Below are 14,074 nucleotides of genomic sequence, written 5' to 3' on the forward strand. Positions count from 1 at the left end.
CATTATTGCCCATGACCTGTATGTGACTTTTACTAAAAATATCCATGACAAAAACTTAGTCTTAATTACTGTACCTGTAACCATTGAGACAGGGCATTAGAACTGTGCTTCGTTAACAATAAACCTGGTGGAGCGCCTTCGCCACTGAACCAAGTTTGTGGTCTTCTTGGACAATTCCATCAAAGGCTGCGGTATGGGCTATCTGGCCAGACCCACTGCAGCACGCAGAGAGAACACATGCAGCCAACAACAGACACCACCACTATGGCCATACTGCTATTTTTATGCATTAGCTCAAGCAGCGCTAGTGCACGTACATCTACCCGAGCTGGGAATCACATCTCCCACTTGCTGTGTACGTGTACCCATACCATAAGTTCCAACTGCAGGGCCAAATTCTTTCCTAAGTCACACTTGTACAATACAAATGGGTTGCAGTGGTTCAAAAGAATTTCTTCTGCAGAATCTTTATTATGAGTGAGACTACATGAGAAGGAATAGCCTCAGGTTTACTCAGATTCCATTATGAGTTTGCAGGACTGAGACTGAAACATTCTCAATCAATAACTAATGATACACAAGAAACAAACCCTACAATACCAGTTTACAGTCATTTTCAGACAAGAACTGCACCCTCACCTAATTTCACTTCAGACATTAACACTAATGGACTTGTACTAGCAGTAGATATTGTCAAACAACAATTTAAATTTGTTGTTGCTCTTTAAATGTATCATTAGGTCCTTCCAAGATAAAGTTTCTCATTTTAAAAAGTGTTTCCAGTGAGGGACAAGTTATCAAATGCAACTATTGAGGAATTTCAAATCCTCAATAAGGATAATTTGTAAATGCATCATCTTTTGCAGAGTTCGCACAACTGCATAGTGAAAAAAGTACAGAATTTATGCGTGAGGTAACTTATAGTAGGACCATAGAGCAAAGCAGAGGCAATATAGCCCTGACTTGGCAAAGCAATGATGGCAATATCAGAGTTTCCCCTACAATATGAGATAACGGCAATGAGAACTCAGAAAGAGCAAAACCTTGCACTACAGGACAGAATCATCTCCTCAACATTTTCTTAAAACTAGCTACCAGCCCTGCTTTGAGATTCCAGATGGGATTTTGCAAAGCTGCATTCTTTCCTTCTTGCATACGATCACCAACAGTAAAAGTCCAGCTGGCCAAATTATGCTCTCTGTAACACCTGTGTAAATCCAAGGGGTCGGGGCGGTCAGAGGGTGGGGAACAGGGGGGTTGAATGGGGCAAGGGGTCCCGGGGAGCAGTCAGGAAGGAGGGGGGGGTTTAGATGGGGCGGTGGGAGGTAGTCAGAGGTAGGGGTTCCAGGGGCGGTCAAGGGACAGGGAGAAGGGGTGGTTGGATGGGGCAGGTGTTCTGGGGGCAGTCAGGAGACAGGGAGAAGGGGTGGTAGGATGGGGCAGGGGTCCCGGGGCAGGGGGGGGCGCCTCAAGGAACGTGGGGGGTTGGATGGGGCAGGAGTCCCGGGGGGCAGGCCACAACCCCCTTGTGGGGTGAGGAGGGAACCAGTTCAGATTTTGGCAGCTCATCACTGCTCTCAACCCACACCTGGATCCCCCCCCAAAACTTGGATCCTGCCTTGCTCAGCCTGCATGCCCACACATGGTGCACCTGGCCTGAAGAAGCAGGGACCTGGGTTGTTTCTGGGGCAGGCCCGGTCCTTGCGCTGTGTCAAGGTTGGGTGTAGCCTCACCTCTGAATCTGTGTCCCCGGGGGTGGGGGAGATGCACAGTGATCTCCCACCTCTATGCAGCCAGTGGCCTATGCTCCCCAATGCCATGCTGGAGCCTTCACATTTATTTAACAAATAAAATTTGCAGAATTTTAAAATATTGTGCGCAGAATTTTTATTTTTTTGGCGCAAAATGCCATCAGGAGTAAAAGTAAATATCCTTAAAGCAGGGTGGATTTGATTTAAATCAAACTGATTTAAATCACTAGTCAGGAAGACTTCATTTGATCATGGATTTCTACATAAAAGTGCATACTTGATGGTTGTTATAACCTTAATACATATTCTTCACAACTCAGAGATAGATGTAGAAGGTACACACTATACATTTTTAAAGTGATTTATTTTGAAAATGTTTCAGATTAGTTTTACAGCTATATCAGGAAATGAATGATTGTTTGGTTATTTCATTTATCAAAGGTAACTGAAGCAAATATTTATGAAGTCATTGGGAGGTGAACTATCTCCAATTAAACAGGTTAATCATTAGTATTTGGAGGATTTTCTTGCATTGCTGTGTAGGAGCAGGATTTTATAATGTCCCTGTAGCAGGGTGGACACCTGCTCTGGCCTGGAAGGGCCTGAGATAGCCCAGGGAACAGGCCTTGTGAAGGCTGAGCTGATTAGGGGAAGTGGCTGCAGCTGGGGCCACGCCCCAAACAGCCTCAGCAGGCCCTATAAAGGCAGAGAGCCAGGAGCTCAGGCCAGAGTCTCTCTCTGCACTCAGGAAGAGAAGGGCCTGGCTGCAGGGAGCTAGAGCCGCAGGGGTGAGTCCGGACTCCTTACAGTCCCATAAGAATTAACGTATGATTTGATTTAATCGTGTCAGCCATCCTTTTTGAATAGCAGAAAGGAATGACAGACCAGAACAATCCTTATGACTGATTATGGTCACCCTTTTGTTTTAGGATAAGTTATGTCTACTATGGTTTCCTATATGTATTACAAATTAGGCACTCTAAAATATACATTTCTTTGTTTTAAGGTTTAGTAAGTAAGAGACAGGACCTTGTATTGTATCCTATGCTAAGGAGATTAGAGGAATGTTGAGGGCCTGAAGCCCCAATCTGACTTGTTTTAGTTATAAAATTTAGCAAGGCTTGATTTACAATGTAGGCTGCTAAATATACAATACTGTTGTCTGTATACCTTTGAAGGTTTCTGTAAGAGATTGTTTGTGTGAATGAGGAATGCATGCATCAGGAAAAGATAAGGTGTGAAAGCCGTCACAAATGTCCAGATGGTCAAGAAGAAGTGAGAGACTTGGAAAGACCAGAAGACAATCAGAAAACATCCATTGTAGCCCATGCTAAACATGTTAGCAGCACTGACTACCTCAGAAGTGAGGCAGGCACCCCTGAAGGCGAGACAACAAATAGGAGATAACTATGGGAAGCCCGACAATAACCATCAAATGATAACACCACTTAAGGACTAATGATTACAGGATGACATTGCAAAATGCATGGACTCAAATGGGAATGTACAACTATAAAGCTGGGGTGTTTTGCCATGGAACTCTGGGTTCAGTCCTGCAAAGCCTCGGAGCATCAGATCGCGACTGACAAGAGCCCAGTTCCACACTCATGTTCAATCTAACTGGCCATTAGATTGACTCAAGCTACAACAGACTGGTAACTATAAATATCACTGGCAGGACTCTGGGTGCGTGTCTGTGTACATGTGTGAGACTGAAAAGCACATGCTAACTATTGTATTTTCAATAAATACTGTGTATTTGCCTTCCTCTATAAAGATCCTGGGTGCTTTGTATGGGCATAACAGCTGTATTAGGAGGAGAACATCACCAGACGTTTAAATTGTTTAACTAAAACAACAACATTATGTATGCTGGATTTTTTTTCTTCAACAGCAAACATAATATTTTAACAAAACAAGCATATAAATTTAACTAAATTCAAACCTTCAAGTTTTTTTTAATGAGGTTTTTGTTAATTGTTAACAAAAATAGTTAAATTGAATTTTTTTTTAAATATTTCATCGACTATGTCAGCCAGGTCAACATGAGAAACTTAAAATATTGGCTTCTGCAGCTAACTGTCGTCTTCACCTTCATTTTCCTGTTTGTTCAGAATCTGGAAAAGAAAAACAAGCTTTCCTGCTTTTTCAGGACCCAAACAATTTCTCAATTTGGAATGAATTAGTCCAAAGGAAAATAATATTCTTTCTACACTAGCAGTAGAAGCTACTGCTGTTAAAAGTGAGATTATCGCTTCAACAGTCTCGGCTACACTTGCAGCTGTACAACGCTGTGAGGTAAACCTGTCTCCCTACAGCTGAGTAGGGAAAAGCGCTGCAGTCTGTCCACACTGACAGCTGACAGCGCAGTGGTGTGACCACACCTGTAAATTTGCAGCTGTGTTGGGAGCGGTGCATTATGGGCAGCTATCCCAGCATTCATGTGGCTGCAACGTGCTTTTCAAAACGGGGGGTTGGGGTGGATTGTGACAAGGAGCATGGGGGGAGAGAGTGCTTTTTGGAGCACGTCAGCTCTCTATTTTGCAAGTTCTGAACTCCCGGCCCCCTGCTCATTCATTTTAGGGCCTTGGCTACACTGGCAATTCACAGCGCTGCACTTGCTGCGCTCAGGGGTGTGAAAAAACACCCCCTCCCCCCAAGCGCCAGTGTAATCAGTGCCTGCAGCGTTGCACACTCGTTCGCAGCGCTGCAAGCTATTCCCCTCGGAGAGGGGAGCTCTCGCAGCGCTGGCGGCGCGACTACACTCACGCTTCACAGCGCTGCCGCAGCACCGCTGTGAATCCGCAAGTGTAACCAAGGCCTAAGTGACTTCTACCAGTTCACTGGTGTGACTTTCTTTAAAACATCATCAGCAAACATATATTTCTTGAATGGTTCTTATTCCCAAACTGGGTCTCTTTTACGGCCTGCTGCCATTATAGGTTTTCCCTTCTAGTGAGAGAATGGTATGGTAGATCTCAAATCAACGAAGGTTACACTCAGAAAGACCTCAAGACTTCTGGAATATGCTGCTCAAAAAGTTTCACTTTTGTTTCTACTGCCTGTCCCTCCCTTCTCACATTTATCGCCAGACTTTGTCTCCTTGTCCAGATCTATTCCGCCCCATTGAACTTTTTGAAACTTTGCACTTTTAGAGAGAGGTAAGGGACTCTGTGTATACAAATTTGCAGAGGGACAATAGGGTTGAGGTCTATTATTTCTCACCTCTATAGATTATTTATGTATTTAAATTTTTTTTTTTTTGCTGTTAACAAGCATGTTGTCTCTGGAGACAAATCCAGTTTGAGAACTGCAGAACTAAGCATCTCTGATGGTATCTTCTAGCACTGAGTCCCATTAGGTAGGTAGGTAGATTAAATAATCTATACAGAAGCTCCTGGAACCCCATAAGATTGGGTCCCTAATCCATGAACTATTGGAACTCATTTACAAAACTTTTCTTAAACATTACATGAATCTATTGTCTCATACTATGGAACTAGAATTTATAATCCCTATTCCATCTTTGAGCTATAATGTATCTTATCTAAAGCTATCTTTAAATCGGATTTTTTTGCTAAAATGCTTTTTGAGGAAAAAACCTATTTAAAATCAACAAATCCGATTTAAATAAAAAAATCATTGATTTTTATCCACCCTGCCTTAAAGCCAATTATAAGAAGCTCTCAAGCACCATTTTTTCTCTCTTGCCTATCCATAAATTTTTATCATTATCAATGGAAATATCTTTTCATTCATTTGGGGGGAAATTGATTACTGACTTTTACCAATCAAAATCTAATCCTTCTAAGTCTATCTATACTCAGCTCTGCCCACACGCTATAACTAGCAAGATGTATCCACTAAACCGATCAGCAGGAAAACAGTCAACACTGTAATTGGTTTTAATGTTAAAATCCTTTAGATGAAGGGGACACAGTTCATGCTTCTGTACAACTATCCTTTCATTCATCCATCTGCAGACTCGGTGTGAGACAATGAGGCACTGATCATTCTGAAGGTTTTCTTCACAAACCTAAAGGCCCTAAAAAAATTCTGCAGAAACTAACGATGGGGCCAGAGATGCACCAGTACAGCATACCATCAAGTACTACTCAATCTGGCCTAAATTAGAAGTAGATTACACAGTATCTTGAAAGTGTAAACAGCTAACTGTCAATTTCACATCACTGCTCCTGCTCAAAGCAGGCACCAGAACAGCCAGGGTATGAACCATGGGGAGGACACACTTGAGAGGAAGAAAGACAATTACACAAAAAAACAGACACCATGAACAGCAGATAAAAACCATCAGGGCTGGGGGGAGTTGGGGAGACAAATGCACACTCCTTGCCAGTTATTGTCTAGATTATGCATTTGCAGTTCTATCCCATCAGTGGCCAGCCACTGGTGTAGATGCACAGGTGCAAACCCCTTCTACGGGCATGAAAACTGGAGCTTTCCCAAGTGGAGCATACCCATTTGAAACCTGGGTAAATGACACTGGTGCAAATTGCAGCTTGCCCTATCTAAAGCAGGGGTTTACACCAACACATCGCAAGCACACCATTGTTTTACAATTGAGAGCTGAAATTGGGACAAATCCCCAGTCAAGACAAGGCCCTAGCAGCTAAGCAGGAGAACTCACATTTAACAAACTAAACCAGGGCTCGCACAAGTACCAACTCTCCAGGAGGATATCCTGATATAACATCTGGTACACTTGCCCCTGAATCCCAGTAGTTGAGTGTGTACACCTGGCTTCACAAACATTTTTTCCCAAACAGTATCTTGATGTGAGAATTATAATCTTAACTTTATCTAACAGAATATAGTGGATGTGCAGGATAGCTATTATGCAGAACCTGACATACCACATCATGACCTTCAGAGTGGTTCTATCATTGGGGTACCAAGGACACGACATCCACTCAGCAAGATTAGAAAATAGAAATAAAAGAAATTTAAGGGAATCCCAAATCTGAGCGACACTTACAGCCATTAATAGAATAAAACAGCTGTTGTCTTTGAAAGATCCATGCAGGAAGGCTGTATGTTAAATACTGGGAAGTACACTTGGGCACTTTCCAATAGGAAGTGCTACTAATGAGCACATGTGCAGCTAAGTATTACAATGCCTCACCTGAAATACTGTCCCAAAGTCATGCCTAGGATGCACAGATAAAAATCACAATTTTACACATAGTATGGGTTGACTCATAACTCATTTCTGTAATGGTATAATGGTATTTACTACTAAGCTAGTCATTATTTAAATCAATGGGAGAGGCAATGTTTTCTAGGAACCCCCTGCAGAAGGCAAACAATAACCTGGAGGAGTAAAGTTACCTTATTCATAGCCATTTGGATTAATGCCTTCTTGCGATGCCCAAATCTGATAATATTCTCATTCTCCATAATGAGCCACATGTTTTGACCTCTTCTTGAATCCAGACCTGATTTTGTAGTGTAGGCAATTAACCACAGCAATAACTATCACACATTTATTTTGTATGTATATACATTCAAATAGACTCATTGTTTTGGGAATGATCAATATCGCTCCTCTCTTTTTATTGTAGTGTTTTGTGCTATTAGGTTGAAGCCATTCCATAACACTTTGTAAGTAACAAGTCTTAACCACAGAGCAAAGTACAGGTATAAGATGGAGACATCAGAGTGGTTGGATGCTATTGCACTATTGTATTGTGTGTGTTGCTTAGGCAGTATTCCCAGCCTGTGCCTTTTCATGAAATTTGATAATGCAGAAAGCTAACATCTAAAACCAAAGGAGAAATAAAAGCACATACTCACCACTAGGAATGACAGAATAGCCAGAATTAGTGACACAAGATTAGTGTAACGGGAAGGGTTCAAAGGGCAGAAACCAGTAACAACAACTCTCAACTCCTTTTGCTAAGGCTGGCAAGAATGCTAGCAAAATATCTATACTATGACACAGAATTGCTGCTCTACACAATACCTAGAGAGAAGTGGAAAATGAACAATTCTCACACTGTTTGGAGTAACACAGAACATGACTAGAGGAGCAGAGGCATCTGAATAATAGTGTCCAAAGCCCAGTTAGGAAATATTTTATAATGAGGACTAAAATGTGTTTACAGAGAGAAAAAATAGGACACTAAAGTTCAGCAGAGCATGTTTTCAAGGAATGCAGGAAACATTGAATCACAAAGCAATGGAGGAAAGGAGCAGATTGGGCAAATAGAAAGCATTCAAAGATAAATTAAGTGCATGCCCGCAGGATATGGGCAATTTCTAGATAAAAATACTGTAGGAATGAAAAGAATCCACACAGCATGCACAAAAACACAAAATATATCATGGATAAGAGAAAGGCATAAGCAAGGTATGAAATATTATATACAGAGAGAGTGGAAACATTATAATATAGAGGGAGAACAAAAGTGATGTGTGAAATTAAAATTACAAAGAAGATTAAAATAATATTCCTCTCCAAGTAGAATGTACATTAAAAAATATGGCCATTTAAGGAGAGAAACAGACAGAAGGAAAGAATGAGAACAATTCACTGACAGAGGAGAGAGAAAAATTCTCTTTCATTTGACTGTGTCCGTTTTCCACAAAGAACGAGTCAGGTGAAGAATAAATACAGAAACGGATTTGAAAAGTCAAAAAGAAGAAAGGCAAAATATTTTTAAAAATCTTCAGATGCCAGCAAACTACTAGGAAATTAGACATCTTAGAAGAACTCCAGGGCCATACGGAACTTTCTCTAAGAACTAATTTTCAGTCTGATAGGTAAACCCTTATTAATAGTCTATGATTTTATAACTTGGTTTTAAAAAAAATTAAGGGTCACATTTAAATCGATAACATCCCTTTAAACAACAGTAGGGTATCAATTTGTTTTTTAAAACATACTAGCACTGCTAGATTAAACCCGTAATTTGTTGCAATTATTTTGAGCCAACACAGGCTTGTGGGTTTTAAACAGGTGCACCAAATTGCCATTTAACACAAATCAATCCAAGTAACTGCCAGTGATGTTAAATGACTGTACAGAAGAGCAGAGGGCCAGTGTCACAAAGATGCGGTGGGAAAAGTTACCTTACCAGCCCCATCTTACTACATCCCCTTTCCAACGTTATGCAGCCCAAGCACCGGGAAGGTCAAGCCCAGAATAAAACGGGGGCCCAACACGGCAAGATGCTGGAGTGGGCAGCGCGGTCACCTTCAGCGGGACAGGGGCATTTGGAGCCGGTCACTTCACCCCTCCCCCTCGCTCAGCCCCCCCCCCCCCCCCGCCGAAGAGGGAACAACCCTCCCCCGCCTGCCGGGGCTGAGGCACAGTCAGCCACTGACGGGCGCTGGGCGCAGCAAGGCGGGACACCCGCTGAAGGGCTCACGCCGGCTGCTCTCCCCGGGGGCCGCCCCGCAGGAGCAGGCTCGGGGCCAGGCCCCGCGCGAACCCAGCTCCCCTCCCCCGGTTCCCTTCACAGAGGCGCGGCTGCCGCCCCGCTCCCTGGGCGCCTCCATCCCGCCCCCGGGCCCGCAGCGCCCCCGGGCCCGCAGCGCCCCCGCCTCGCTCACCTGCGTCCCCACCACCACGATCTGCGGCAGCTGGATGATGTCGGCCCCCACGGCGTTGAACACGTCCTGCAGCTTGTTGATCACCGGGATCAGCGCCTCCATGGCGGCGGGGCGCCCGGCCGGGGACGCGGCGGCGATGGCGATGAATGGACCCGGCAACCAACGGTTCTACCTCCCCCCCAGGCCACTACCCACCATGGGCGCCGGCCCCGCGCGCAGCCCGGCCCCAGCAGGCTGTGCGCGCGCCCCCGCTCCCGGGGCGGTGGCAGTAGTCGCAAGGCCCGACGGGAGTTGTAGTGCCAGGCGCCCCGCAGCGCCCTCTAGTGGCTCCCGGAGGCAGCGGCAGGCTGAAGTGGCGCAGGCTGCCAGGCCTCGCCCCTGAACGAGGGGGAAATGGTGCAGCGAAAGCCACAGTCCTCCAGCTAGGGTGACCAGATGTCCCGATTTTATAGGGACAGTCCCGATTTTTGGGTCTTTTTCTTATATAGGCTCCTATTACCCCCCACCGCCTGTCCCGATTTTTCACACTTGCTGTCTGGTCACCCTACCTCCAGCCCACCCCCGAGTAAACAAACCACAGCCCTGAATTGTCATTAATTATTGTGCCTAATAGAACAACAGATACTGTACTACAGAGGTGCTGCAAGTGGGGATGCTACTGCACCCCTTAGCTTGAAGTAGTAACAGCCCCAAACCCAATACAAGGTTTCTGCCCTCAGCACCCCTACTATAAAAATTGTGCCAGTTCCACTGCTGTACTAATACCAAAGTCCCTGCACTAGGTAACCACAGCATAACCAAATCACCAGGCCTTCCCCAGCTATACAGTATTTATTTACTACCCTCAGGTTTACATAGCACCTTCCCCGCTCCCTCCATAAAAGGCTTCTCACAATACTCACAAAGTTCCCCCCTTGCCCTGCCAAGATGCAGATGTAGAGATTAATGTGGAGAGACCCTCAAAAAGTACTCCTCAAAATGCTGCAGGACTCCTGCCTTGCACATGTGCAAGTTAACTCTGTCTTTCACCTCAGTTGCATGCATTTTTATTTCTATTGTAAGTAATTTTCAGCAGTCAGTGTGAGGAGATGGCAAATTAGCATAGGACACAACCTGGGGACTGATAAGCGCCAACCCTTGCACTGAGATACGCTGGAGAAATATGTCTCTGAAATGCAATCATGGGAGACAACCTGATTGTTGTAAAAGCACAAGTGCCCTGTCAATGCTATAATTCCCATTCCTTCCACTGATGCAGCTGCACAGGTGTTGAATTACAATTCTGAAGTTTGCTAGAGCTCTGTTAACACAAGCAATTAAAAATGAGTGCATCAGCATTACCTCCTAAGCAACTTGTCTGAGGCAAATTGGTGCACTTCCTCAGTGACATTAACCCTGCAAGGTCATCCAAACAGGAGAAAAGGGTAGCCAAAGGGATATGAAAATACCATAAATGGACAGAAACATAATTAATAGCATTAATTTTCATAACTTGCCACATTTAATAAAGTGGAGATGAGCCCAAACCCCAACATTCAGATCCAGATCCAAAACTTCACTAAAGCAGAAGTAAAGCTGATCTAATGTTTCAGCTCAGATCCGTTTTACCAGGAGTCATGAGGGCAATTGCACATGCACAGCAGGGGGATGGTGTGGAGAGGACCTCAATGAGAGTCTTCTACTTTTATCCTCCTGTACTGGGCTTTCATTGGGGGCTGGATTAGAAATGGGGTGTTGATCTTCTATTGTAATTTATAGTAATTGAGAATGGGGTATTTGCAGAGTTTAGCTTCTGGCAGCACTAACAGAGGAGTCCTATATTCCTCAAAACATGAGTGTTTATGGGAACCCACCAAGGGCTGTGGAGGCTGATGCCAGGAACATCTAGTGCCTTGCCTCCACACTCATGGCACACAGTGAACGCTACCACACATCTAGAGGATTGGTGTACCATCAGCACTCACAGCCACACCCTGCAATTGAGTCAGTTACATAACCTATTCTCCCCTAAAAGATGTCTCCCTTTACTTGCAGTTATCTTCTTGGCTTCAGGGAAGAGCAGCAGGTCATTCTCTCACTCTCCAGCATCTTCAGGGAGCATCTCCTGTATGCTTTTTGTTGCGAACTGGGGACTCCTGGCTTCTCTCCTTTTTGTCTCTGTCCTGGGAGTTAGGGAGTTTTATAGTTTCCTCCGTCGCTTAGCTTCCCTCCTCCACCCCACCCCTGCGCAAAACTGTATGTCCTTTGTTTATCCCCAGTGTCCGGAAGTCAAAATGCCTCTCCTCTAGACCCCTCAAAAAAAAAAGACTACCTCCACCCCACTTCCAAAAATAAACCCTGCTCTGCAACCAAATTTCCTGATGCCCCCTCAACACCACATCATAGCTGCCTTTTGTCTGCCTGCACAATAATCCCATAAAAGGAAGGAAATCTCTCTACCTTGCTGTCCTGACACATGGCACCTTGGTTTGGAACATTTGTAAAAACTTAGAATTGGACTGGCTAAATGGAGACTGCTGGAAACCATGAAGGAAAGGACTGGGGAAATTTATAGGGGGAGAGAAAGACTACAAGCGATAAGCAGACTCTATAATATGTAAGGCATCAGCAATATTTGGCAATAAGATGGATCCCAGATTTAAAATCAGATGGATGAGGGAAGAAGAAAGCTATCAGCCAGATTTATTGGCTAACAGACTTTGCATTAAATGTCTTTTTGTTATGTCCATAGCATCTAATTACTGGCAAATTACATCCCAAACTGGCTTCTGCTAGCCAACTTTTGCATTTCACCTTGATGCTCAAATCACATCTGATGGGCTTTATCCCTGCCAGCAGGAGCTCATATGACCTGTTATACACAGAAATGGTTCCAGAGGGAAACTATTCCCAAGTGCTGAGCACCTCTCCCTAAATATCTACAGTACACTGAAACCAACTTGCTTGATGTTCTGGCACTGGACCATGTTCAAAGTGTCTCTAGGCAAGGGACCTTTCTGTTGCTGGAGCATCCCCACTCCTATGCGCTATGCTCACTGACGTTCATGCTAAGTGATCACTCCATTATATTTATTCACCTTGGTTGCTTATTTTAAAATCATTGGCTTTTTCACCTGTCCTCTTCCTATCTGTAACATCCTCACTCCAAAGCACACAAAATCAGTTTTAAAGAAGGTATATAAGGTAGCTTGTTGAGCCTTTATGGCATGAATACAAGTGTTCACTCAAGAACTACCAAATGAAAGAGTTATGAATATAATGGAATTGAATTTTGTTAACTTTTACCCCACTATTCAGCCAGCTCTAGTACTGACACTCCAGCACTTGTTTGAGTCTCTGACAATTAAGTGCTGGATACCATCATGCTTTGTATTCATTCTATGGGTAAATTGGTCCCATTTCCCATTTCCGCCAACCATCGAGGAGCAACAGGAAGGTAAAGACAGAAGAGGGGAAAGAGAGCAGAGTAAGTCTTGTCTTCTCAATCAGCATGGGATCTTCTCTGCACAATTCTTATTCCTAATCAGTAAGATGTATTTTCCAGCCATATTTGGATTTTTTATCCATTTATGTTTTCACAAGTGAGACATCCATAGCAAATGGAATCTCAGTGCTGCTGGAATGACTAATATTTCATGACAAAAGTTTAAAGCAAAAATTAATTAGTCATAAATTAATATATTCACAAAAGAGAGAAGCAGTTAAAGCTCATGCAAGGTAAAGTGCAGAAAATTGTGCTTGAATAACTGTACCCAGGGCCGGTTCCAGGTTTTTTGCTGCCACAAGCAAAAAAAAAAAAGGGGGGGGGGGAATGCCGCCCCTTGAAAAGGGCCACCCCAAGCACATGCTTGGAACGCTGGTGCCTAGAGCCTGCCCTGATTGTACCTGGTGGGGAAAAGTCCCAGTGGAATGTATTATTCCCAATAATGATACAGTAATCCATTATGATTGTCCTACAGTGGCATCCATTAACTCTTAGAATGCTAACGCTCAAGTATTCCTGTCAGGCAGGAACACTGATGTCATGGGCAGCTCTGGTTGGGGCTAGAGCTGGGGAGGCTGCAGTCCCCTCAGCCCTGGAGCACAGGGGAGGGCAGGCGACCACAGCCTCCCCAGCTCGGTGGGGCGGGCGATGCATGGCCCCAGTCCCCCTGCCTTGGAGCACCGGGAAGGTGGGTGGCATGCACAGCCCCAGCCTCCACAGCTCTGAAGCACCGGGAAGGTGGGCAGCGCGCAGCCCCCCCAGCTCTAGCCCCAACCAGAGCTGCCCATGACATCAGTGTCAAGTATCAGAGGGGTAGCCATGCAGGTGAATGAGCCGGTGATGTTGTAGCTGATCTGGTTAGGTCCTGTGATGGTGTTGCTGGTGTAGATATGTGGGCAGAGTTGGCATCGAGGTTTGTTGCATGGGTTGGTTCCTGAGTTAGAGTTGTTATGGTGCAGTGCATGGTTGCTGATGAGAATATGCCTAAGGTTGGCGGGTTGTCTGTGGGCGAGGACTGGCCTGCCTCCCAGGGTCTGTGAAAGTGAGGGATCATTGTCCAGGATGGATTGTAGATCAGCTACAACATCACCGGCTCATTCACCTGCATGTCCACCAATGTTATATATGCCATTATGTGCCAGCAATGCCCCTCTGCTATGTACATTGGCCAAACTGGACAGTCACTACGCAAGAGGATAAATGGACACAAGTCAGATATCAGGAATGGCAATATACAAAAACCTGTAGGAGAACACTTCAACCT

At 44.6% G+C, this 14,074-nt stretch overlaps 1 protein-coding gene across 12 annotated transcripts in view; it reads right to left on the reverse strand.

The window, feature by feature from the left end:
• The window catches only part of DNM1L (dynamin 1 like), a 56,237-nt gene extending 46,655 nt beyond the window's left edge, over nt 1-9,582 (reverse strand). For 2 of the 12 annotated variants that reach the window (XM_065566132.1, XM_008171351.4), the window contains exon 1: nt 9,327-9,582. In XM_065566132.1, the coding sequence (XP_065422204.1) occupies nt 9,327-9,428 (102 nt within the window). In that variant the 5' untranslated portion in view covers nt 9,429-9,582. Of the gene's footprint in view, nt 1-7,100; nt 7,208-9,326 lie in introns of all 12 variants that reach the window. The other 10 variants (XM_008171352.4, XM_065566152.1, XM_065566143.1 and 7 more) reach the window with 9 other exon arrangements.
• Between the last annotated feature and the right edge of the window lie 4,492 nt (nt 9,583-14,074).

The sequence above is a fragment of the Chrysemys picta genome, chromosome 1 (assembly GCF_011386835.1).
Source record: "Chrysemys picta bellii isolate R12L10 chromosome 1, ASM1138683v2, whole genome shotgun sequence".
NCBI lineage: Eukaryota > Metazoa > Chordata > Testudines > Emydidae > Chrysemys > Chrysemys picta.